Here is a 26,997-nt window from a genome sequence, read left to right as displayed (position 1 = left end):
CTGCATGCGTGACTTGGCCAATGTTTATGGTGCACGAGGTGGTCAGAAATCATCAATTTTGAGTATTCGGCAAACCTGTCGTCGTATGCGTGATGTGGTTGACCAATGTTCTTTGAAATTTGCACTAAAACATTCCACCTTTGAAGGCCGAAATCAGAAGAATTTGGAGATCATTGCCAAAAATTGCAATTGGAAAGTTGCCGCTTTCAACATTGATTTCGACGGGCCCAAAACCCTGCAGAAAATTGAAAAGAAGCGGTCCTTTATTTCGAGCATCTTACGACCAAGACGGCTTGTCATACAATGGAGAGATGTTTCATATTCATTGTTAAATTTAAGAACATTTGTTGATCGTTTTCTTTCCCTAAATTGCCGAATGACGGTTTCTATATTGATTTCGTTGGTTCCACAAAATTCTATCACTGCTGGTATTCAATTTCCAGAAGTTGATAAATTGACCTTCATTAAGCGTGAAGAATTCAGTCAACATTTTTTGGGTGTACTTATGCAAGCTATGCCTAACATCCAGGAGCTAAAAGCTGAGAATCTGAGGATCGGACTGGACATTTTATCTGATTTGAAATTGCTGGATTATCTGACGTTGCGAAGGCTTCCAATTTCTGGAGGTATTTCACTGCCAACAGTCACTCGTTTGAGCTTGGGCCAGTTGCATGAGAGATCAGATCTATCAATTTTGAAAAAATGTTTTCCCAATTTGAAATCGGTTAATTTTATTCGAAGTTCTGAGCTAACTCAGTACACGAGCAGAATCTCTGAACATCTTCCAGATAGTTGTTTTTCTGCTGGAATTTCTTATCACGATCTTTACATAGTTAAGCACAGCAGAAACATTCAAAACGTGAAGATTAGAGGGTTTAGTTGGAAGAACTTGACCGACTTGCTTCAAATCGAATCTGAGTTGAAATTGCTAATCCTTGATTTTACGTATAATCCATGTGATCGAGAACGAGAACATCTATCGGAAATTCTATCAAGGTTTGAACATTTGGAATATTTGGAACTGTGTGTTTACGACAATCGTGAGAATAATCTGATGTTTATGGTACCGGATTTAGAAGAAAACAGTTTATTTGTTGACCATGTTCAGACTGTTGTGTTGTCGCACACTCTAAAAATCTTGTTGATAAGAAATGTTGATACTAATGACAGAATTGTGTTTACGAAGAAAGACATTTTGAGCTCCCAGCTTCTAGAATATTCTGAGTGGTGTTCTTTATTTCAAGGAAACTTTTACCGGTCCCCCTTTCCCATTATGACAGATCAGAATATTTCACTAATTAGAGAGTTGTTCATGAGCAATTCTCAAAGTGAATATGAATGTTACGAGTATGACTGATTCTTTAGTAAAGTTGTATGGATCTATTACCTTTCGACTGCAAAGCAAATGGGGGGGGGGGGGCAAACAGATCCAATTTTTGCGTAATCTAAATTCCCGACCAAGATATCGGAATTTTGAGTTTTAATTGGGAGTTTTAAATTTTTTGGTTTTTCCGATGGGGAGAGAAGTTTGATTTCATTGCAGTTAATTTCTTCACCGCGCGTTAGGTCACAGTTTTTGCCATTGCATAATAAATCATTGTGTATCAACAAAAACTTGACAAAAACGAAATATGCCATTAATAATACGTGTACTTGGGCTTTGAAATGTAGATACAGTGTTTGCGCACGATAGGCAATATTTTAATGTTTTAGTTCATTATTTTTGTAATTGTTAACCTTATTTACTTTTGACATGAAAACAATGCTGTAATATCCTATCAAAGGTAATAGAAGTCTTTTACTACTAGTACTAATATTATACCTGCGCTTAGGGGCTATAAATGATATGACCCTCATTGCTTGAGGGCACAAACCGGAAATGTACCCGGACTAAATGCTTATTTCGCTTATTTACTCATTTCTACTCTGCTATAAACTTGGTGCTAGAAAGAAGCTTTCCTTTTGTGCCTTCAAATCAGATATATTAATTTTAATCATGCTCTTTTGGATTTTAAATTAACAATTCGTTTAATATGTACACTTTTGCTTTGAATAATTTTGAAAATGATATAATAGTTAGTGCTCTTTCAATTCATAAAAACTTTGCAGCTACTATTCAAAATTTTAAATAGAGTTTTTTATTTTGTTTTTTTAAATGGTGAGATCAAGTTTTACAATGTTTTGTTTGTCATTCGTAATTTTCTGATAAGCAGAGCTTTTTAAAGCAGAACTCCATTAGATAAACTCTTAAAGTTAACCCAAATGTTATTCATTGTTCTATTTTTTTGCTTTATTTTTTTGGGTTGTTCAATTTTACGTGGCATTTCGTGTGCTATTGAGCAGATTTCTCACGAAACACTTGAAAACCGGACTCCGCAGTGACAGCTTGGATGAACCTAAATACGAGCCTCTTCGCCGACGATGTTGCTGTTTAAGCCCAGCACAAGGACACAAAAGATGCCAGTCAGAAAATGCAGAGAGCACTTGACCATATCGATACATGGAGAACAAATGCAAATGAAGTGTGAATGCAATTCCTGTGCGGCTAACACCAAGGAAAGTAAACTCAAACTGGAATTGTATATTAGTGGAACAAGAGTGAAACGAACCAAGAATCCGAAATTCCTTGGCGTTGTATTTGACAGGCAACTGAGTTTCAGCACACACGCTAGAGATGTCAGCAAGAAAGTAATTAACTGAAGCAGAGTTCTCTACATCACAGGAACTGACTGGGGATACGACCAGGCAACCTTACGCCGAAATTACATCGCAACCGAGAGAACAATCATGCAGTACGCCGGACCAGTCTGCCAACTGTAGCTTTCGAAAATCAGCATAGAATTGGAAAGGAGCCAAATATTTGCAGCAAGACTCATAACATGACAGCTGAAGACCACCCCTGCTCGAGAAGTTCTTAACGAAACAGAGCTGACATGAATCCAAACACTGCCACCCAACAAGCTGCAATTGCCCTGACAAGTCACTGCGGCTAACGGAGATGAACCCCAGAGGACGCATCGCTCAAACGCAGGTTCCGCAACGAACGGCAAAGCAAAGTTGGCACAGTAGAGCAAAGGAACCCTGAACTAAAGTCTTCAGAAACAAGGTCGAGGCAACCCCCTTCCCTGGACCAGGGGAACTGTGGAAGAGTGCAACGTGTCGAGTAGAGAGAAGTGACACAACAAAAACTGACCCTCCAAGTCAGACTTCAAGCCCTCGAAAAAATATCAACTCAAAGGTGACAGAGGTCACCGCCTACACCGTTGGATCGGCAGTTGAAAGAATGGTGGTGAGTGTCTTTGTTATAGCAGAAGACGATGGACTGGAAATTGCACAACCAGGGGGCTATTTCACATCGTCCTTCCAGGCAGAATTGGTGGCCTTGAATACAGCCCTGAAGACTTTCTAGAGAAGTTCCCACATCAATCCTTCAAGATCATCACGGACTCGCTTTGTGTTGTCAATAGAATGGAACTTATCTGCAATTCAAAGTACCCGAAGAGCTACCTCGAACACCAAGCACTGTCCTTCGCTAATGAGTATAACGACGGGAAGATCACCCCTATCTGCATCTGGCGCACAAGTTGCTTGGGCGTTGATGGGAACGAAACAGCAGATGAGCTGGCCGACTGAGGAACCAGTATGATACAAAGAGCCGAAAACCCCCACGACACTGCCCAAAAACCATTAAGAGGTACTGGGGTGACGACAACTTCATCCGGAAAGAGCAGGTGGAGATCAGTAGACTGAAGTCGAAGGAACCCTGAACTCTGATACTGCAGATAGAAAATAGGCAAACGCGGGACAGACCAGTGCAGAGGATGCGAAGGAAGACCAGAGACATTTGAACGCATCGTTCTAAACTGTCCTGTCCTAGGCGTCAGACAATAAATACCTAAACAACATGTGGAGGAACCCAAAATTGGCATTCGACCTTTGAGACGTTTGGATCGGGAAGCCCCGGCCCCGATTAACACCCACGCGCACACGCACAAGTACTGGCGAGTTTTGAGAGTATTTTTTGTAATTTGTCTCATTGTTTTATCTCATTAGGGACAGGTGTCTTAGGTCGCTAATATGAATTATTTTATTGGGTTTAATTGTTTCGGATCAAAACTTGTTCCTTTTTACGACTTTGACTTCCATTCTTTTCAGGAAATATTCTACAATTTTTATTGTTTTCGAAATCTTTTGTTGCTGAATTTATTGTCTTCTCTTATTCTCCCTAAATCGAATGCTAAAGAGCTTAACTTAATTAAATTCGTTGTTTCAGTGTTTAGTTTTAGCTGCTCCGTTTAGTCTGCTAGTTTTATTTGAACCTCTTAATCTCATTAATGGCAGATGTTATCGGTTGCTTTTTAGTTATCGGTGAATCTATTTTGTTGTTTGAGTTCACAGCAATGGTTTTGCTTGAGTTCACAGCAATTTTGACACTTTCTTTTTGAAAATAAGAGGTTCAATTCTTGTCCTAATCGTTTTGGTTTTTCTTGTGGTTTTTTCGCTTAGTCACAGAAATAGCAATAGTTTTTTAATGACTTTCTGGTGCAGCGTTGTTTTAGGCAATTTATTGGCTTCAACATTTAGCTGATGTTTTTTTGTCATTCATTGATACTATTTGTTTTTGAAAGTGTTAGTGAATTTGCGAATCTTGCGTTCTTTCGTAGTTCTTTTTTTCCTTTTGCTGGCATTAGGACTAATCAAAAGTTGTTAATAACTTTTAAAGTTCTTTGAGATGCTGTTGATAAGGGTCTTGGAAGTTATCAGCTTCTTTTGTTTTGGCGCCACTCGTTTTCAAGATTTCTTATTTTGCCAATTTATCTTAGTTGCCTCTGTCATTGATTTCTTTAAGATTGTGGTATTATGTAATCGTTGTAAGGATAAATGGAGTAACTTTTTTCAGAAAATTTTTTATAGAGATTCATTAAACAGTAAATCTGTGGAAATTTTTTAAATTGTTTATTGATTTTTCTGTTCACATTGCTCATACTGTTGCACATTTTTTCAAGACAAAAACATGCAATTAAACTGCTTATTTATTGAGTTTTAAAATTTTTGCTCTCACATTCTGCTGTTTTTTTTTTTAAAATATTTTTGCCAGTCCCTTCTTGGTCTATTTTAATAAGTCAATAAAATTTTTCTTTTCGTGACGCTCCTGTTTCGCTTTTTGTTTAGTCACACAGCGAAGCTGAAAAGCTAAATGTTTAGAATTGACTTCTTTTTGTTAACGGATTTTGCGCTCGTGACATCTCACTCTCTCTAACAAAGGTTTTCAAGCCATTTGCATGATTACAGATCGAACGTAGTTGACTTACATTAATAAATAAAAATGACTTTTGCACTTCAAATTTTAAGTTTAATTTGGATCAGTTTTATGTCAAAGGAGTTCATCTGTGTGATAAAGATAAAGGTGCCTAATGAAAAAGCTTCCGTGAAGTATTTTTCAACGAGCCTTTTTTAATCGCTGGAGATTGTTTTACATAGCTTTTTGGGCGGTGTCAATCACTTTTCCAATTTCTATCTCTGTTTACACAAGTCTATTTGGCTGCCGGCTAGATTTTTTCAATTCTCGGAGAATTGTTCCCTTAATTTGTTCCCTGGCTGAAATCCTTCATGATTTGCGATTCCTGTTATAATTCATAGTATCAACGGAGAGTTAACACAAAAGTGTATTAATGGACCGCAGTTTGGCGACTTACAAATTTTTGTAAATTAGTTATAACAATTTTTCAGATAGAGTTGGTTGAAACTTTGATCATGTCTCAGCGTTTAAAGGCTGCTCTGCTAAAGGAGCCAGTGTATGTGATGTTGGCTGCTGCTTTTGGAACCACTGTTGCCATCATGGGACCAATCAGATACTACTACCAGCATTATAAACGAGACAAGTAAGACACACATATTGTTGCACATTATTTCAAGACAAAAAACGGGCTATTATACGGCTCAGTTATTAAGTTCTAAAATTTTTGCTCTACCATTATAGCCCCCTAACGAAAATGTGACCTGTCCATAATAAAAATTTAATATAGATTCCAAGTTGTTTGCGTTGCCAGGGAAAAGGTCGTAATTTTCGGTAACCTAAAGTGTTCACGATGATAGTTGAAAGATGAACCCATCGAAAGTTTGTTGGTGATAATTCCTTAAAGTGCTCTTCAAAACAATTCTGTGAGCGGTTTCCTTCAGTTCAGATTATTTAAACAGTTCCCATTTCAACATTTTTTCATTTTTTACATTTCCCCCCAATTGTTTCTGCCCCTCATCCCGAGTGTTTGAGGTATTTCCTTTTTCCAGAAAGTCGTATCAATAAATTTGTTCGGTGGTCTAAGTTGGCTAATAGCTGTTGCAAATTGTCACGCACCTATTTCGTTCCTTATAGTTTCGTGATGATATTCCTTAAAATATCCTTAAAATAGTGCTTTATATTAATTAATATTCATTTAGTTTCAAGGCCATTTATAGCTAATATTTCCATCTAGGCCTGTTGCCCTTAATTTGTTTATGTTTACAAAAAACAACCGCAGAGTGACAGTTTATCAGCAAACATATCAAGTGCCTAAAAGCCTCAATATTTACTTTTTTGAGTTTCTTGAAGATAAATTCACATAATCAGTAAATAACTTCATGAGAGATTATGTACTTGGTGATGTAATTATTCTGATAAAGTAGGTGCTAATACGGAATTGTAAATGTACTGAACAAACACCAAGAGACATACAAAAGCCGGAAATCGCCCTACTTGAAAATCAGTAAATATTTGCGAAGGACCAATACAACTCAAGGCACAATCTTGCGGAACCCACTATCGGCAGAACACCAGCGAACCGACTCAGAAACCAGTTGATAAAAACTAAAACTTTCTTTCAATTATTGTAACTTTTGCTTTATTTTAACAGAGAAAATAATAAAAGATTGAACTGGCAATTCTTTTGGAATTTCTTTTAAGTCAGAGACTACTCGTTAGAAACAAATGTTGGGATCACAAATACTTCTAAACCAAGGCAACTAGTGGATATATCGCACATCCGAACCGCTCAATAAAAGGCTATCACTAGCTAGCTTTAAAAATATATCTGCTAAAAACCGCACTGTGAAACATCAAAATAAGTCCTTGAAAAAAATGGCAATAATTACTTCAGATTATCTCCATAATTTACATCAATAACACCACGGATAAGAACTTAATAAATCAGTGCGTAACATGGTGACAGGAGTTATTAACTGCTTTCCAGTTTAACGAACCAAAACTTTGATTAATTTCTTGATAATTTCGATATTTCCTTCCTTTATTTTGTTGTTTTCTTTCTTCTCTTCTTCTTCATTACCTTAAGAGCCTCCAATCATCCAGAATCACATCCAGCACTTCCGTCTCGACCAAAATGATAACGCACAAAGCAGTAAAAAAGGAAAGAATGGGTGGAAACTGTGTTTGTGTCTCTGTGGACTAAGTGTAACAACAATTCAAAAGTGCTTGAGTGGACACTAACTGGAACAAACTCAACCACAGCCGCCACAAGGGAGAAAAACAACACAGGGTATTTGCAAACGAGGATATTGTGAGTAAATGAATTTGTAAAATTAATTTTGGTGCTTTATTTATGTCAATTTATAAAGAACAAATTCTCCCCGCTATTAATAATTGTCGCTCTTCCCCCAATTTTGTTGAACATATTGAAGGAAACCACATTAATTATACCCAAAACAACAATAAAACGCAAGCTCAGATAGTAACAGCTTTTTCCTCTTCATTTTATAAGTCTATCGTTATTTATGTGCTAGATAAAGATGACAAACGTGTTCCATTTTTTTTGGTCAGCAAAAAGTTTAAATCAGAAATCTCGTAAATTTGGACTTATCCGTCACAAACTTCAATCTGATAAAGAAATTAACCTTGATAACATCATCACTGATTATCAGATAACATCAGAATAATAAATTACTGAAACCATAACTTAATTATTAACTAAAAAAGAGGGCAAAACAAAAGTTTAAACAAAAATAAAAAACAATTATATTTTATTTCCCCGCCCAGCTCCGGAGGTTAATGAATCAAACAGTGACTTCGGTCATTATGCTGTTGACTATTTGAGTGCAGCTTCCATAAGGCCTGTGCGGTCGTGGTCCCCACGAATTTTCATAGACTAAGGGGCACTCTTTAGAGGTGAGACTTCGGCGGCCCATACGGCTTCAACGATATAAGTCTGACGATTCGACCGGAGCTTTAGGAATAGGTTTATAAGCAGCCCATCTTTATTATTTTCTGAACGAATGGTTTCATTAGTTTCTTTTCTGATATTCTTGTGCTATTCATTTAACTGTTTTCATCTCTTAAAACCCCTTAATCTCTCCATTAAGTTAAGTGTGCTATTTAATACTTTAGAACGAAAATAAGACTGATTGAACGAAAAGTATATAATCTAAACGGGTAAAAAGCGAAATGGCACACGCGCAGATCAACATCACGCCCTTTTCCGGATCCGAAACGGACAATTTTAACGAGTTTGAACAACTAATAACAGGTGCAATCGGAGTCGCAGCAAACGCACAACAAGCGAACTTTTTGCAATTACGTTTAAAAGGAGATGCCTTGCGATACTTCTTGACCTTGCCAGAGGCTACCCGACTAGTCTTTGAAGACAGTATAACAGCTCTAAGGAACAGATTCACGCAGGATGACTTGAGAGAAATTAGAATCATAAAGTTAGAAAACCAAAAGTTCAATCCAACAACAGACACAGTTAAGAATTTCTTAGTAAAGTTAAGAACAGAGGCCAATAAAGCATATCCAGCACCTGAAATAGTAGTAGCGGCAGCAGGAGGAGGTGATGCTGAAGCCCGTAGATTCGAAAGAGAGACAGCAGCAAGAGAATCTGCCATTGAAATGTCAGAAAATCGAAAAAACGAGCAAATAAAGCGTTTTTTCATTAAGTCTATGCCAAACTGGCTCAAGCCTAAGCTCTTAGAAAGGCCAGACACAGATACAATAGATCAGTCATGCAACTTAGCTAGCCAACAAATTGCAATAAGGGAGATGTGTAATAGAGAAGAGTATTTTGACGACGGATTTAATGAAATAACGGAAACAAACACTGATAAAACGTTGAAAGCAATAACCACTATTTCAAATAATCAAAAAGAACTTGAGCAAAAACTTGAGCAGAGAATAGCACCTAAAAATGAGCCACCAGAACAAGGCCCAGTTAATATTTTTACACCACATTATCCACAGCAAGTTTATAAACAAAGTTATAGACAAAATTTCCGCCCCCAAAACCAAAATTATCGACCAAATTATCCCCAATATCAGTCTAGTTATCGCCAATTTCAGCCAAATTATCGGCCCCAGAAACAGTACGCCCCCCGTGTTGATAATTACCAAGAGTTTAAACCACAATTTAATACCCCTAGACCGTTTTATTATAATGAACAGCCACAAACTCGGAATTATTGGACCGAACCTTCAGATAGTCCCCCATTTACTCACCCATCTTATGTTAATAGACCTGTTTATCGGTTTCCAACAAAAAATACCCCTCAAAACTTTCTGAGACAGGGTATAGTTTATGATAGTCCAGCACCAGTACACAACCGATATAGCACTCAACAATCAAATCAGTTTAATCGTGCAAGTAACCCTCAAAATAGAAATATGAGAGGTATGAATTTCCCATTTAATCAACAAAACTAATAAAGCCACCCAACTTTAAAAATAAAAATTATAAAAACTCAGTTAACTATTATAACGAAAGCACGTCTAGTCCTAGTTTAGATAAAGTAATAGAACCAGTTTATAACAAAAATAATAAAAAGCGTACAAAACGCAAAAGTAATAATAATAAAAGTAAAGTTAATAATTCTGTGCAACTCCCAACACAAGTACCTCAACCAGTACCAAAGCCAATACCATATGTTCAGCAATTATTCAGCATTGTCCCACTTTTAGGCAGAACATTGTCCTATGTTAAAGTTAAATTTAATGGAGAATTAGAAAGACGCGCACTAATCGATACGGGAGCATTTGCCAACGTGATAAGTCGTGAGTTTTACAAGGAGCTAATTAATACAAATACCAATTCAATAACAGAAATAGAAAAGCCTGATCTAGATAAAGTTAAAATGGCAAACGGAAATATAGTTAAAATTGACAAAGCAATTAAAGTTACATTTAAATTGGGCACACAAACATTTACAGAAGATTTCCTTGTATTAATTGTCACAACTCCTGTAATCTTAGGCAACCCATTCTTCGTTAAACATAAAGTAAGCATCTGCCCAGGACAAAGCTACATTAAATTCCCTGATCAAACACTACAAATAAACGAAATAAAGCCAGAAAAGCAACCTAGAAGAGTGGTAAAACGTAAAAAATTTGGAGTTTATACACAGAAAAAGCAAGTCTTACAGCCAAATCAACAAGCAGTATTAGAATGCAAGCTTTATGATAAACTAGAATCGTTCACTGACCTCTGTGGGGTAATAATTCCAAACGAAATATTTGAAAAAGACAGTGAAGTAATATTAACATCCTCTTTAAGTAAAGTTGCTGAAAATAACATTCTGTACATCTATGTCCTGAACATTACCGATCACCCAATTACTATAAATAAAGGCGAAGAAATAGCCAAATTTTCATTCTTAACATCAGACCAAGCTGAAAAGTTGTTAGAAGTAGATCCTCAATTAATTAATGTGGCAAAAATGAGCGAAAATTATTTAACAGAAATAAATCAATTAATTCAAGTTACAGACACCCCAAAAAGAAAGGCTCAACCAGCGAAACCAGCACCAGAATATGAAAAACTATGGTTCCCAACGCCTGAAACGTGCCCAGATCCGACAAACTTGTCGCCCTTGCAGAGAGATATCTATGAGCAACTGCTAAAACTGCAAGAAATGGAGAAATTAGATCCTAAGGGTAACCATCAGGATAAAATAACATTTTTGAGCAAGTTTCCGTGGGAAAAATCAGCCCTCAATGATGAGCAAAAAGCAGTAGTAGGTGAACTACTAGTTGAATTCAGTGATATCTTTGCGAAACACAGATTTGACGTCGGATATAATACAGATTTAAAAATAAAGTTAACTCCAGAAAGAAGTATACCAATTTATGAACAAGGTCCTCCAACACCTGTGCATTTGAGAAATGAGTTACAAGTAGAACTAGCACTAATGCATTACTACGGTCTGATAACAACTTTGTCTCAATCAAGATATAGTAGTCCACTTTTCGCTCAAAGAAAGAATTCAGGAAGACTTAGACTATTAATTGACTTGAGAAAAGTAAACCACTTGCTGAAAAATGACTACGTAAATATGAATTTCCCGATTTCAAACATGAGCGACGCAATAAATTACTTTGCTGGAAAAAATTGTTCACAAAACTTGACTGTTCTCAAGCATATCATTGCGTGCAAATGGCAGACGATTTATCAGTGCAACTGCTAGCATTTAACTTTGCTTCGAGAACTTATGCATATAAATGTCTCGCACAAGGATTGAATAAGTCAGTAACTGGATTTAGCTCCTTCATTAGACATTATTTGGACCCATGCCTAGCTTCAGGAAATTGTACCCAGTTTATGGATGATATTGGAAACGCAGTAACAAACTTTGAACAATTGGTACCCTCTTTACGAGAAATCTTTACATGTATACGTCAATCCGGACTGAAACTGTCGCCCGAAAAGTTTGAAATAGCAACAGATACGATGAAATTCCTTGGAAATGACATCAGTGCAGAAGGAATATCACCAGAAAAATCAAAAATAACGAAATTTCTTGATAAATTCAAAATGCCGAAAACAACAAAACAAGTAAAACGATTAATCGGCTTCACGCAATTCTTCCGAAATTACATTCCTAACTTAGGTGAGAAACTAATGTCCTTTTACAGGCTCCTGAAGAAGGATGCAGTAATAGAAACCACAGAAGAACATGTAAAAGCATTAGAAGTAATAAAGAAGGATCTAATGGAAGCAACTAATGTAACTTTGCGATTGCCAAAACCAGGGCTACAGTATGTAATTCTTTGTGACGCTAGTTACCACGGTGCAGGTTTTGTACTAATGGTGGAAGACTACGTAAATGAAACAGGAAAGAAAGAAAAGAAAACATACGCTCCCGTTTCGTTTGGATCGCATTTGTTTAATGCTACACAATTAAAGTTCTCAATTTACTATAAAGAGTTCCTAGCTTTGTACTATGCGCTGGACTACTTTCCACACTAAATCTGGGGATCAAGTAAACAAGTAATTATACTCACTGACAACAAAAGCCTCACATAATTCTTCCAGTCAAAAGTAATACCGCCATCTCTTTGGAATTGTTTAGACAGAATACTCGCATTTAATATAGTAATTGCTCACATTCCTGGACGCGCTAATTACGCTGCAGATTTCCTCTCTCGAATGGAGAACCACAAAACAGCAACAATGTCTTTAAAATTAACAGATAGAATTCCAGTCAGAGAAATAGAAATTGATACGGAAGCACAAAATCCTGATGTTGAATTGAACGTATTTTTTGATATTGACAATTTTGATGACGAAGCTAACAACACTGAACTAGAAGTCCTTAAAAAACTCGGAGTTTACGAACATCATAAAAAACAACAAAATATTTCACCAATCACAGAAATTCAAGGGCTATTTAAACTTAAAAGAAAACAAGAAATAAATTCAATTGAGTACCCAAATCCATTAGATGAGTTCCCAGATCTTACAGACAACTTAATTAGCCTCAATTTAGCAGATGAGCAGCAAAAAGACACAGACATTAGAACAGTAATAAGCTGGATACAACAAAATAATCAACAACCAGATTTAAAGTATGCCTCAACCAATTTAAAAAAGTACCACAAACACTTCAACAGATTAATTCTTGAAGGGAATGTCTTATACCGGAATTTCTATGATGATACTGGAAAAGTACTTCATAAACAATTCTGTGTACCTAAGCATTTGTGGAAAGAGACTATATATAGACTCCATAATTCACAAACAGCAGGTCACTTAGGCATTAAAGCAACAATTCAAGAATTCAGAAAGCGATTCTATTATCCAGGCTTCACCGAACACTTTATTAGTTTCATCAAAAACTGCCTTACTTGTCTCCAATTAAACAGAGTTCCAAAAAGCCATATTACACCAAAGTTAAAGCCAGTCAGTTCACTACAATCATATCCAGGAGATATGCTACAAATCGATTTAGTAGGCCCCCTAAAGTCATCACAATATAAGTATGTTCTGAGTGGAATAGATGTTTCACAAAGTGCCTATTCGCAGTTCCATTAACAAATGGATACGCTGACACAGTAGCCCGAGAAATAGTAAAGGTGTTCTTCCAGCACAGCTACATTCCTCGAACGATACTTAGTGACTTAGGAACCAACTTTACTTCTGAATTAATGTCAGAATTAGCAAGTTTATTAGAAGTAAAACTGAAGCACGCCTCACTAAAGCACCCTCAAACTATTGTAGCAGTAGAACGATCTCACGGACCACTTAAACGAATATTAAAGATCAATACTGAAGAACAATGGAAAGATTGGCATAAATATGTACCATTAGCAACATTCATTCACAATACTTCTTATCATTCAGCGACAAATTGTTGTCCTTCAACTTTATTCCATGGCAGAGAACCCATAAAGCCCCTCGACATTAGGTTCTCTAGAAAAGTAATGGATGCAGTAGCAGTAAACTCGGACTTTGTAAATGAACTGCAAGATGCCATGATGCAAAAGTTTGGAGAAAACAAAGAAAAACTGACAACTGCATACTTGAAGTACAAAAAGTATTATGATCAAAAAGCATCAGCAAAACCGATTCTGGAGAAATCATTCTGTTTGTTTTTGAATCTTAAGCTACTAGAACAATCAACAGTAATAGCTTCCCAAGTACAGAAATGGCTCCCGCTATATAAAGTGGAAAAAGCCCTTACTGATTCTAATTACATCATTCGAAAAGTAAATACGAACTACACCCAATGTGTTCATCGCATCAGACTGAAGCCAATTAAACCAAGTGAAACTCCTGAAGATCTCGAAGTCATCAATCCTGTAAACTTTCAACCTGATCCGTCGAGAAGACAACACATGGAACCTGATCTATTTGATAAACATATCCCAGAATTAATCAATGAGCAAGAAACAGAGATACAACAATCCAAGAAAGTGAAACAAGGTCCAGTCAGAGTGACCAATGTTCCCCTAGGTGGACCATTAGCAGGACCAGCAGTAGCAGCACCTCCAGCAGCACCACCGGCCCCACCAAGGGTAGTAGCACCAGCAGTTAGACCACGAACTGCCCCAGTTAATCTTCCAGTAATTGATTCCTCAAGCTCAGATGAAGCAATTCCAAACTTATTTAATGAAAATAGCAGTTCAGACGAAAATTTAGCTGACCTAAACCTGGACGCAGAACAAATTGCTCGAATACCAGTTAATCCGTTAATTGCTGACGAAATTAGACATCAAGAACCAGAAGTTCGTGTTCCTCTTGTATCATATTCATCAGATGATGAAATGTTCCTACCAGCTCAACAGCCTCGCCCGTCAATAGAACCATTCGATAGTGACTTGCCTCCAGAAACACGTGAAGAACAATTTGCGTTAACTGATAGAGAATTAAGAGCCCGACCTTATCACCCTAAACGACAACCAGAAAAAAGTGCTTTCAAATCACCAAAATACCAACAGAAGAAAAATGTCCAAGGATTTAAAATAACTAGACAAATATGGTTACACGACGAAGATAGAACAAACCGTTACCTAACCAACCAAGTTAGAAGATCAGGCAGTCCTAGACCAAAAAACGCACGTGCCAGACTGGAACAAGAAGGAAAACGTGAAGCAATAAAAGCATCAGCACAAGCAGCACAACAGTCCAATACACCAAGTAGAGAGACAAAACTAGATCAAGTTAGAGCAAGTATAGCAAAATATTCAATGAAAAAGCCCAGCAGTTCAGCAAACAAACCAGTAACTAGATCTCAATCAAAAAAATCTTCACCAGGCTCATCTAATCAAAATTTAAACCACTTTAGTCAAGAAATAAATGCAACATATCTAAGTTCTCCAACAGATATCTTATATTCACCATACTCTTTTGCACACTGTATATCAGCAGACCTTGCAATGGCAAAGGGATTAGCCCGACAAGTCAAAAGCTGGTACCCAGCAGCCCCAAGTGCAATTAGACTTAGATATCCACCTGATATTGGCTCAGTTTTAATTTACTTCGACCCCATTTCTGAACGTTATATCTTCAGTTTAGTTACAAAATTTAGATACTACCACAAACCTACATACGAATCAGTATTAGCAAGTCTCTATGAACTGAGAGAAATAGTAATGGATGCAGGAATTACACACTTAAGTCTTCCAAAACTCGCTAGTGGCTATGATAAATTGGATTTTAACATCATTTTTGAGCTTATATGTCAAGTCTTCGACCCTCTACCCATAACCATCTATATCCATTAGCATGTACAGACCCAGTACAGTCTATCAGTACCCTTCATTTGCCCAAAAAGCCCAACAAGTCTGAGCAACTTAGCCCTAAAGTCCAAAAATCGCCAAAAATTCGAAGAATTTTGACCTCAAATCCTAGTTATTTTGTTATATCTCCAGAACTACTTGTCTGAACCTGGATTAACCTATTGTTCTGAAAAGCCCTTATCCAGTAGAAGCGATTCCAGCTATTATTGACCCCATTCGACCCGTTCTAAGTACCAAAAACTTAGCCTAAAACTGGCCCTTCCGAAAATCCTAGGTCCACTTCAGAAAAATAGTCATAAAATTGTGAAAAATGCCCTGATCATCCCAAATGTTTGCGCTGCAGCATTTTTCAAGCCGAGGAACCGACCTGCAAATTTTGAAGCGATTTGGAGAACTTTAAAAATTGAGTGACGCTGGAGCCCTCAATTTTTGACACTTTTCGAATCCGCTCGAATTCAATGATAACTCCCACAAAAAACCCCAATTGACCCATTTTATAGCCCTAGACCATCCTACTGCTCACGTTTGACATCCCAGTACCCATAAATCCTGTCAAAAATTAATAAAAGTTGAGTTATGACAAAAATACCGAACCCTACCAAAATGCGTTAAAATTGATTAAAATGTAGTGTAAATTATACCCCAAAAATATGCCAAAAACTGTCCCAAATGCCTCCAGCAGCTACCCCCAGCTGCCACTCACATGGTACAACCTCAAACAACCGTCAAAACCCAATATTTCCAAGTATATGTTGAAAAATGATGAAAAAACGAAAATTGCGCTTCTGCTTCAACTCACTGCTTCAAAAATTTTGTCATTTTATCTCCCACATGACCGGATTGAAGCCACCTATACCCCCTACAACCCTAGTGCAACCCCCCACTAGCCTTGTAGTATCATAACTTAACTTCTGACAAAAATTAACCATACTATCAGCACTCCCACATCTATATCTCTCAGAATATGCACTCCCAGCCCCCTAGTGCCAATACAATCTGAGAAAAGACTGCCAAAGTAACGAAAATCACACAAAATCGAGTGTAATTTCAAGAAAAAGTGATCAAAAATGAATCTTAATACCTGAACATTCCCAATTTTATTGTTAATTCAGTTAGCCCTACTCATGAGCAGTCCAACCATAGCAATATCAATCATTTTGAACAAGTTTTTCATAGCCTCATAGCCAATTACCTATCCCCTATCTGAGCCTTTTCAAAAAACCCAGGTTCACTGCAGCAAAAACGTTATAACTCGTAAAAAAATTGTTGAAACTGCCCAAATTTTTGCGCTGCAGAGTTTTATGAGCCGATAAAGCGATTCACCAATTTTGAGCTCAATCGAAGCATTTTAAAAATTAGTGACGCTGGGCCCCTCAATTTTGGAGACTTTTTGAAAAATTACGAACAAGTTCATAGAATCCGAAATATTGATAGAAAACCTGATATTATTAGTTTAAAACATCTGCATGCTCAAGTTCTACACGCCCATATCAAAAATATTGAAAATTGTTAAGTAAAATGTTGAAATAATAGTAAAAAACTGAAGCCTACCAAACTCTTCCCAAATCCGCCAAAATAGAGCCAGATTTAGACCAGAAAAATAGTATGAAATTGCCGATTTATGAGCCCATATCCAATATTAAGTCTCCCTAGTAGTTGCCTAAGCCTAATAAACCCATACAATTGCATAGAAATTCATAAATGTTGCAGAAAGTGAAAAAATCAAAAATTGCACTTATATGATCAAATTTAGCCCAAAATTCTAAAGTGAAAAACTCCACATAGTAAAGTCAAATCATGCACCAATAGCTGCTACCAACATAGTATTCACTAGTATGCCCCACAATTACTGTCAAAAATCAATTATCTCCAATCTATGTCAACTTATGCACAAAACACGATGCTTCACAAGTAAAAATCTAGTAAATTTCACAGATAAACCGGCACAAAACACAAGTTATTCAACTTCAAATCTACCAAAATGCTACCTCTGATACCCATAGATATCAGCACTAACAGTTAGCACCTGATTTAGGCCACTATAGAATCACCAGACTGACACATGTCTCGACGAAGCTCAATTAGTGGAAAAATCATGCCTGAAAATTAGCATTTTGGACGAAAAAATCAATGTTCTGACCCGATAAATAGCTTCAAACCCTATAATTCAGTAAACTACATTAGTACCAAGCACAGACAGTACCATTTTAATCATTCAAAACCGATAATGTATGAACAGTGACGACTTATGCAACTCGAAATTTCATGATTCAAAAATAGCCAGGTTCAGATCACGAAAACAATCATAACTTTGCGAAAAATGCTTAAATTGCGCCAAATTTTTGCGCTACAGGGTTTTTTAAGCCACTGAAACGACCTACCAATTTTGAGCCCGACTGGAGCAATTTAAAAATTGAGTGACGCTGGAGCCCTCAATTTTTCGCATTTTTCGGTTTTTCATACATTAGTGACAAAGTTGACCAAAAAGTGCCGAAACACCTGAATTTATTGCATACTTATTCCCCACCGATGTCTACTGAGTGGGCCAAGCCAAAAAATTTGCCCAAAGTTTAATAAAAATTGAAAAATTCACATATTTGCCACACTAGCCCTGATGCGGAAAAATGACCAAAATTACGAAAAAATTACATGTGAAAATTAGTACCAAATACTCTTCCAAACTAGTCCAAATTACACACAAGTGCTGCTAACAACCAAATTAAGTATCTAGAACCATTAGAACCAGTCTATGATCAATAATTCACAAGTAAATTAAAGTTAATGCCCAAAATTCAAAAAAGTCGTGATGTCACAAAAATTTCACTTTCACAAATATGTCATATAAAGTCACACACTGCAATTAAAATGTTACCACATGCTCACACACTTCACAGCTGCTAGTTCCAACATTCTAATCCAATTAACAAAGCTACAATTGACAAATAATAAGTAAAAACTCACCTATAAATGAAAATAATCTACATGATGAATATAATTGCACCGACACTAGTCATTTCTCATCGGCGCTATCCTCAGCTACGGTACCACGACCACTAGTACACTGACCGGACTGGCCCCTTGTCCTAGTAAAACGAGTCACGTACCGCTCAGCATCGTCCAACCTGTTTAAATGTCAATATAATGAACAAAAAGCCCGAAAATTACATAGAAAATACAATAAATCTGCACAAAAACAGCTAAATACTCACTTTGGAAAGTCCACAATTGGCTCACAATGGTACCGATACTCATTGTCGATGAATTTTCCGATGCACTGGATCAGTACAGCAGGAGCGGTGGTTCTAGCATTGATTGAATGCCTGTAACACACCCAGCCGCGCCCCATTTCCTCAGTATACTGCCGATAGATGTTGACGTTGCATCCGAGGAAATAAGCCATACCGACAAACTAAACAGCAAAACATTAAATAGTATCTACCTACACATGCGCGTACTAGAATCACCAAGTATTGAAAGAAACTTTACCCAGAACTCGGCCAACGACCCATTATCTTCACTCTCAGCAATCTCATACTCCGACACAAAGTAACCTAACTGGTCCTTTACAAGTTCAGAGAACCCAGGCGAACGCATCTTGGCCACAATAGCCAAGCGTAGAGCGCGAACATTATGCTTGGGAACTTTCTTGCCTTTAACACACCGAACAAATGTGAATTACAGTCATAAACTTACTGAAAATCGCGACAAAACACAATAAATACCTGACTTCCGACCAGTTAAAGTGTAGTACAGAGCACTGAGAGCACACAGACCACCAACTTCGGCCCTCACACCAGCCGCACCAAGCAACTTTGGAGTTTTAAATGACACTACGTCTACATACTCAGCATAAATGTCATTGTAAAACTCGTACCCCAATTCGGCACACACATTTGCACGAAGATTTGCACGGAAAAAAGTGCAATGCACCTCCTTGCCGTGCATCTTCTTCACGAAACATGGCACACACTCACGACTAGCTCTAAACAATAAGCATACACCACTCCACAAGTAATAATACATGTAACAAACTAAATAACACCAAATAAAAATATAAATAAATATTATAAACATATGCAATTACCTCTCAACAGCGGCCTGCAATCCCCCCATCGACCGTGGAAAGAAGAACCCAGCAGCTTTCAAGCGATCGACTTGTGACCTCACACGAGTAATGTGCTTTGCGGAAGCACTGAACCCGACATGAAGAGAAGCCAACTCCTGAGACACCATCTGCTGAGTTGGAATTTCCTTCTCCTGAACTTGCATCTCGCTGCCCACCTTCACTTCCACTTTGTACATCAACACCTCCCGATTTACAGCCAACTCTGAAGTTCCCACATTCTTTGTCCCCAGTACCATATGCTCCGCTTTGTCCCGATAAGCTCGTCGCTCCTCAGATGTTCGAACAAATGATGGATACATCCATTCAGACTGAGACAACGACTTGCTTCGCAAGAAAGTCAGAAAATCCTCATACTGGGCAACATCCATGTTTCACAATAACTATCTGAAAGTTTAAAAATTGAGTCAAACTAGTTATTAAGCAAGCAGAAAACTAAAGTGTTAAGTCAAAAATGAACAATCACAGGAATGAAAACACACAAACAGAACAAATTATGCGATAAATGTCAAGGACGTTTAAATACCATGCCACAGCGACCTCTAATTGCTAATAACACATGCCGCAAAACACACAACGCCGCTCTGAACACACAATTACACTCTTCACTAACATTTACTTATTCTTTTACCTCCAAATTCTTCCTTTTATCCCCTATTTACTCCCTGAAAACTTCGAAAAAACATGTAAAGACTGCAAAATTCGACCCCCCCAACCACTATCCCCATCATCACACATCCATCATTCAACCAAATAACCACACTTCAACATGTTTAAACGCCATATTTAGTAGTAATATCAATAAACATACACATCAACACACATGATCACAAACTAAAGTACACCTGAAATGAACAAACATCACATAAACAAGTGCCATATTGAGAAAACTCGAACTAGAAGCCTGAGGACAGTAAATAAATGAACAAATAAACACCGGAAGACCAAAGAGAACCAGTTGAAACACTCAGAAGAGCCACATCAGTAGAAGATTGTCCTGAAACATCGTTGATATTATTGAAATACGAAAATGTTACTTACAATTGTGTTAAATCTCGTACTTTTCGGCCCCACTTTTGAGAATCCGATTAACACAGAAGCAGCTCTGGATAAGGGAATCATCTTCCATAAGGAATGAAAGATCCTAATTACCGAAAAGTTCATTAACGTGGAATTTTTAGTACCGTTTCCTCGTTATAATTTCACAATCAGACAACAAGTAGAGACTCTACTTAATGAACTCTCCAAAAAGTGGATCACGCAATCAGAGTTTTGCAACCTGACAGACAGCACTACATATCGGAATCAAACAGACGCCTTCAATGTTGATTGGCTTTACACAAAGATACTCAATGAAACAATAGAAGCCGAAATTGAAGTCCTTAAATTACGCAACGAGACTGAAAAACTCCTTACCAGAGTCGAAGAAGACCCTCACAATCGACAAAAACGAGCCGCCCCGCTTGCAATTGCAGCCGCAGTCGCTGGAATTGGACTTTTCGGTCCAGGAATAGCAATGAGCAGCGGAGGATGCGGTGGAATCACAGGAATTTTCGGATCTTGTCAGCGAACGTCTCAAAACGCTGAAAATATCGATTGATTAGCTAACAGTTTCAATAGCCTCAACGACTATGTCAAGGAAATCGGAGCACAAACCGACGAGAAATTTTTCCTAGTTGCTGACGAACTTGCAAAGGTTTACAAAGTCCAAAACGAAATGCAAGAAAACCAGAACAGAAACTGGAAAATAGTAGAGGAACAGTTTGCAGTTATAGATCATAATCTAAATGCACTAGCCTCCTGTATGGAAATTCAATTATCACAACAACAATTGAACTTTAACTTTGACACAGCAGCATCTTTACTTCTTACTCTTTACGCAGATATCAAAAGTTATAGAGCAGCCTTATATTCCTTTCGAATTAATGTTATAAATGCAATTCCTACTTTACTTGACAAACGTCTTCCAATCTCATTAGTACCTCGTAAATCTTTGATAAAGATCCTTGATGCAGTCCATGATAGCCAAAAGAACGCCCCAGATCGTCTAACTTTGGCAATACCCATGACTGACATACTATCGTACTACGATGCGAAATTAGTACAAGAGATTTCGACAGTTGAAGACGGACTTTTACTGACACTAGCCATTCCCCTAGCCTCTAGCCAGACAGTGTTCGAAGTTTATCGTGCAGTAGTAATCCCTATGCCTCAGAAGGACTCCGTAGATGCCTTACGATATGTGATAGAGGGAGAATACTTAGCAATATCAGGACAGATGGAAACTACAGTACTGACCAAAGCTCAGTATGACAACTGTCTTGGATCGCCACGATACCGAATCTGTCATGAGACAATGGAAACCCACCTTGGATTCTCCTCGTGTCTAGCAACCCTCAAGTTTCACCACACAATCTCAGCATTGAAAGTATGTGACACAGAGAAGGTTGTGTTACCCAACCCTGAACGAGCACAGAACCTTGGATACGGAATTTGGCTCCTAACATCAGCTTCAAGTGATTATACCCTTAGTGAGATTGGTACGGATGAAAATGGCCGACACATCAATGTTCCCCATAAAGGTTGTAACATCTGTTTAATCCCATTAAAATGTGGACATACAATGTTCAGTGACCACATTAAAATCAGAGCTGATTTACAAAGCTGTCAGTACCTTCCAGCAACGAGAATTAATGTAAAATTACCAGATCCACTTGCACACTTAATTGACTCAGTACTTAACATAAACGACCTTCCGAAATATGACTCCAGTACTGAAGCAAACCTCGATTTATTGAAGAAAGTTAAAACCGAATTTATTTACTCGAATAGAATGTTATCAACAGAGTCACTAGATGCTATAGCAAAGCCAATTACCACTGAAATGAAGTCATCTAAACCAGCACTAATCGACAAACTTGAATCCTACGTTCCAATCAAACTTTCTCTCTCGTTAACAGTCATAGTCTTTATCGGAAATCTAGCCCTACATATTCTCTTCATGTTCTTATACCATAAAGTAGCCTTTGTACTACAAATGGTACCAAATTTCATGAAGCTTAACGGAACCAATGTACCGCTAAGCCCAGTAGTTTCCGTACCCAAACATCTGAAAGCAGATGTAGTCACAACTCTAGCCAAACAACTAAAGCAACCGCCAACAGTCATTTCCCCAGAAGAACTTGGAACCCTCAAGCGACAACGGCGAAATTCCATGCCTGCAACTTCTACCATGTCACTCAACACCATGGACCGATTCAACACAGACGACGAACTGGACAACCAAGCCCAACCCCGAGAGGAAAGTATGCTTTGAGTTCTTGAAAGTCTTATATAAGTTTGATAAGTATTATTCCTTTAACACATTAAGTACCCCTTCACTCAATAAGCTTAATTAATCAGTGCTTTATATACTCGAAATAACTGTTCACTTCCAGAAATTAACCAGTGCTTTAAACTAGTCATTCAACCAGTATCCTTCTCCTACTCGTTCTCAAAGTTTAGAGACATTATTTAACGAAATAAACGTGATTATTTTCAGTGCTAATTCAATGTCTTCTCTTAAACTTAACTTTAAACTTATGTCTTCACTCTTTACTCTGAAATTAGCGCAACTTCACACCTTTAATGTTCCTTCAAAGCTCTTAATCTTGTCTTAACTTTCCTCACTTTAACCTTTATCTCCATTTGTCTTCACCTAAACTTTATTTCTCTTAACTTCATTAATTGTCTTTAACTTAAATGCTTTCGTTCCAAAACTCTTTTCTAAGAAAACATAAATTGGGTGGCTCCAACAAAAATATGTGTATAACCTCATATTCGTGCAGATTATATGTTTTATAGAAAAATTGTAAACCCCAGTTCTTTCACTAAAATTTTCATGGAAAATTTTCATAAAGTCGGGTAGTGTCACGCACCTATTTCGTTCCTTAGTTTCGTGATGATATTCCTTAAAATATCCTTAAAATAGTGCTTTATATTAATTAATATTCATTTAGTTTCAAGGCCATTTATAGCTAATATTTCCATCTAGGCCTGTTGCCCTTAATTTGTTTATGTTTACAAAAAACAACCGCAGAGTGACAGTTTATCAGCAAACATATCAAGTGCCTAAAAGCCTCAATATTTACTTTTTTGAGTTTCTTGAAGATAAATTCACATAATCAGTAAATAACTTCATGAGAGATTATGTACTTGGTGATGTAATTATTCTGATAAAGTAGGTGCTAATACGGAATTGTAAATGTACTGAACAAACACCAAGAGACATACAAAAGCCGGAAATCGCCCTACTTGAAAATCAGTAAATATTTGCGAAGGACCAATACAACTCAAGGCACAATCTTGCGGAACCCACTATCGGCAGAACACCAGCGAACCGACTCAGAAACCAGTTGATAAAAACTAAAACTTTCTTTCAATTATTGTAACTTTTGCTTTATTTTAACAGAGAAAATAATAAAAGATTGAACTGGCAATTCTTTTGGAATTTCTTTTAAGTCAGAGACTACTCGTTAGAAACAAATGTTGGGATCACAAATACTTCTAAACCAAGGCAACTAGTGGATATATCGCACATCCGAACCGCTCAATAAAAGGCTATCACTAGCTAGCTTTAAAAATATATCTGCTAAAAACCGCACTGTGAAACATCAAAATAAGTCCTTGAAAAAAATGGCAATAATTACTTCAGATTATCTCCATAATTTACATCAATAACACCACGGATAAGAACTTTATAAATCAGTGCGTAACACAAATGTAAAATCAAGTTGTGAAGAAATTTGCTGTTGAAACTTAGAATAAATTGCGAGATAATCATTGTTGTGAAAAAGGAGACACTGCATTTCATCATGAAATGTTAGTCGAGACAACAGTTAAAAGCACTGTATATGTTTTATATGATTATGATCAGGCAAAAGTGAATTACGCTTTTTAGTTTTTCTTCGATCACTCTAACGGGCCTACTAGCCCATTTTAATTACCAGTGGGAGTTTAAAGAAGAATTTTTGGTGTTAACAAGTTATTAATAAATGTTGGGGGTATTTCCTGACAATTTTGCAATCTTGTTAATTTATCGCGAACGAAATTTGAAGCAATTATTGTAATTGTCTTTGTCTTTTATTCAAAATTTTATCTTGATTAATCTTTACTACTGAATTGACTTCTTTGTGCATGACTTTTTGAGTTGTGCGAAATCTGCCATGCACGGCTATCGAGCCTCCTGTCAGTAGAGCGAGAACAATTTTTCCGAAATTCGTCGGTATTGTTTGTTTACAGAGAAGTTTCTTCTGTTTAGATATGCATGGCAATTCGTGTACCACTACCCTTATCCCATGAGAACAGAGGATTATGAATTGATGAAGAGTAGAAGAGATTTATTCCCTCGATTCGATGAAGGCAACTTTAGATTCCTCCACACAAAAACCTCCCCTGAGAAATGTATCACAAACCACCACGAAGGACTCAGGCCCAAGATTGAATACTAGTTTTCTACATTAAAACTATGAATTTTCACCACAATTTAGGCGTATGATTGATAACCCTGTAACAGTTTTTACTCTTTGGAGTATTATTTTGCTCAATAGATTATAACAAATAATGTTTTCGCTGAACCAGATTGGCCAACATTAGTTCTATACCCGTGAAAAAGTTTTGCTGCTCGGATGTTGAAAAAAAAATTTATTGCAAAATTTTGATTGGGAGGACATCTTATCTATTCATTTCATGTCGACCTGAAAGAGTTTTAATACTGGAACAGTGCTTTAATCTTTTGCTCGTGTTTCGACTTGAAGAGCCGTTTGAGGCGGGCGTGAATTGGGCTCATTTTATATTTTTAAAATTATGCTACAAAAAAGATACTTCTTTCTACCACCAAAGTAGACTCAACTATTTACCTTATTCAGCACTGAACTACATTCAGGCCGACGAAAGAGGAGACATGATCACTTACAATGTACATCTAGATTAATAGCATAAATTTTCAAATGGCGGTGAGAATTTTGTTTGTAAGGAAGTGGTCTTTAATTTCTGTATTTTCAAATGACTGTATTGAATACAAATTCCTCTTTTGCCTAAACAGTTATGCCTCTACATATAGTATCTACAATTGTTCCGGACATACTTTGTTCGAGTGATATATGCTCAACTCAATCTGTGTGTGTTTTTGTTCAGTGAGCTTTGGCCTATCGATATATTTGTTCCGACCCCTCTTGAGGGGGGAGGAACTGTATACTCAGCTGGGTTTTTTTTTTGTTCAGTAAATTTTGGCCCATCGATATATTCATCGTAGAGAGTTGAGACTGGTATCATTAGAAAGCTTGTCCAGCGTAGAATATAGAATTGAAAGGATTTTTTGATTTTCGTTTTTGACAGGGAGATATCGCGGTTTAAACTTTCGAGAAAATAGAGTGAATTCCGTTGATTTCATTCACCTTTTTTCGGAATTTTTGACTAAAATTTCGCCAATTTTGAAAAAATTTTAAAAAAATTTTCATGAAAGTGTTGTTGATTTTACGTTTAAAGACAAAATACATTGTCGGCTATTTTCATTGAATTTTTTTGTCACAAATTCCGGCTAAAAATTTCCCAAAATTCAGACTTCGTCAAAAACAGCACGAAATAAGTTTCTGTAGTCCACTCTGATTAAATTTGCAGGAAGTGCACACCCAAACACCACTAACACAATCTTTGTAGACTGAAAAAGGGGCTAATTCCACTTCAACTTCCGTTCAGAGTGCTCTGTAAATAAAACTTTGCCGTTTTTTTTGCTAACTTTATTCGTTGAATATCAAAAACGGAGCATTTAATTTTGATTTTTTAACAAACAAAATATCTATATCAATGACATTTCAAAAATAAAATAATCCTAATGAACAATCAACATTAGCAGGACTAGTTCTGTACCAATCTTGGACCGTTTCAGTCCAAAAATAATTCGGATTGTCATCAGTCGGTTTTTTATAAAAAAAAATTCGATCTTTTTTATATTAATTAAATAACAGAACATTTCAAATCAGAGCTCAATAGTGATAGGTCCTATTGGCTTCCTAATTAGCTCGAAATAATTTATCTAGTTGATTGCTTGAAAGCTAATGGTCGTTTTGACTTTTAAAGTATTTGATTTTTAAATAAAAAATGGCTTAGTGAACTTGCCTCCATTTTTCTCTTACTTTGGTCAACTTGTAGCTTAGTGTCAGCAATCAAAGAGTGCTCCTTCTTTCTGCTGAATTAAAATTTTGTCTTTATTGCGGTTTTTTGTCTTAAGTTATGGTGTTCTGGCTTTGATACTACTAGATTTCAATTTTTTTTTTAATTTTAGTTATTTGCCCATTTTTCATGTTTTCTAATTTTGTCAAATTATCACGTCATTGTCAGTTCA

At 36.9% G+C, this 26,997-nt stretch overlaps 1 protein-coding gene across 1 annotated transcript; it reads left to right on the top strand.

Moving 5' to 3' along the window:
- Nucleotides 1-5,726: 5,726 nt before the first annotated feature.
- On the top strand, nt 5,727-25,218 carry LOC142346042 (uncharacterized). The gene is made up of 2 exons (XM_075398526.1): nt 5,727-5,882; nt 24,916-25,218. The coding sequence occupies exons 1-2, from the start codon at nt 5,755-5,757 to the stop codon at nt 25,103-25,105; spliced, it is 318 nt and encodes a 105-aa protein (XP_075254641.1). The 5' UTR covers nt 5,727-5,754; the 3' UTR covers nt 25,106-25,218.
- Nucleotides 25,219-26,997: the final 1,779 nt, after the last annotated feature.

Source organism: Convolutriloba macropyga, chromosome 9 (assembly GCF_964194025.1).
Source record: "Convolutriloba macropyga chromosome 9, txConMacr16.3, whole genome shotgun sequence".
NCBI lineage: Eukaryota > Metazoa > Xenacoelomorpha > Acoela > Convolutidae > Convolutriloba > Convolutriloba macropyga.
Note: the sequence above shows the minus strand (reverse complement) of the source record. Positions and strands in the feature narration are given on the sequence as shown.

Excerpts from the sequence above, each read along its gene's own strand:
- LOC142346042 (XM_075398526.1), top strand. The coding sequence starts at position 5,755 with ATGTCTCAGCGTTTAAAGGCTGCTCTGCTAAAGGAGCCAGTGTATGTG. Across the intron at positions 5,883-24,915 it reads CAGCATTATAAACGAGACAA|ATATGCATGGCAATTCGTGT; the intron begins GTAAGACACACA and ends TCTTCTGTTTAG.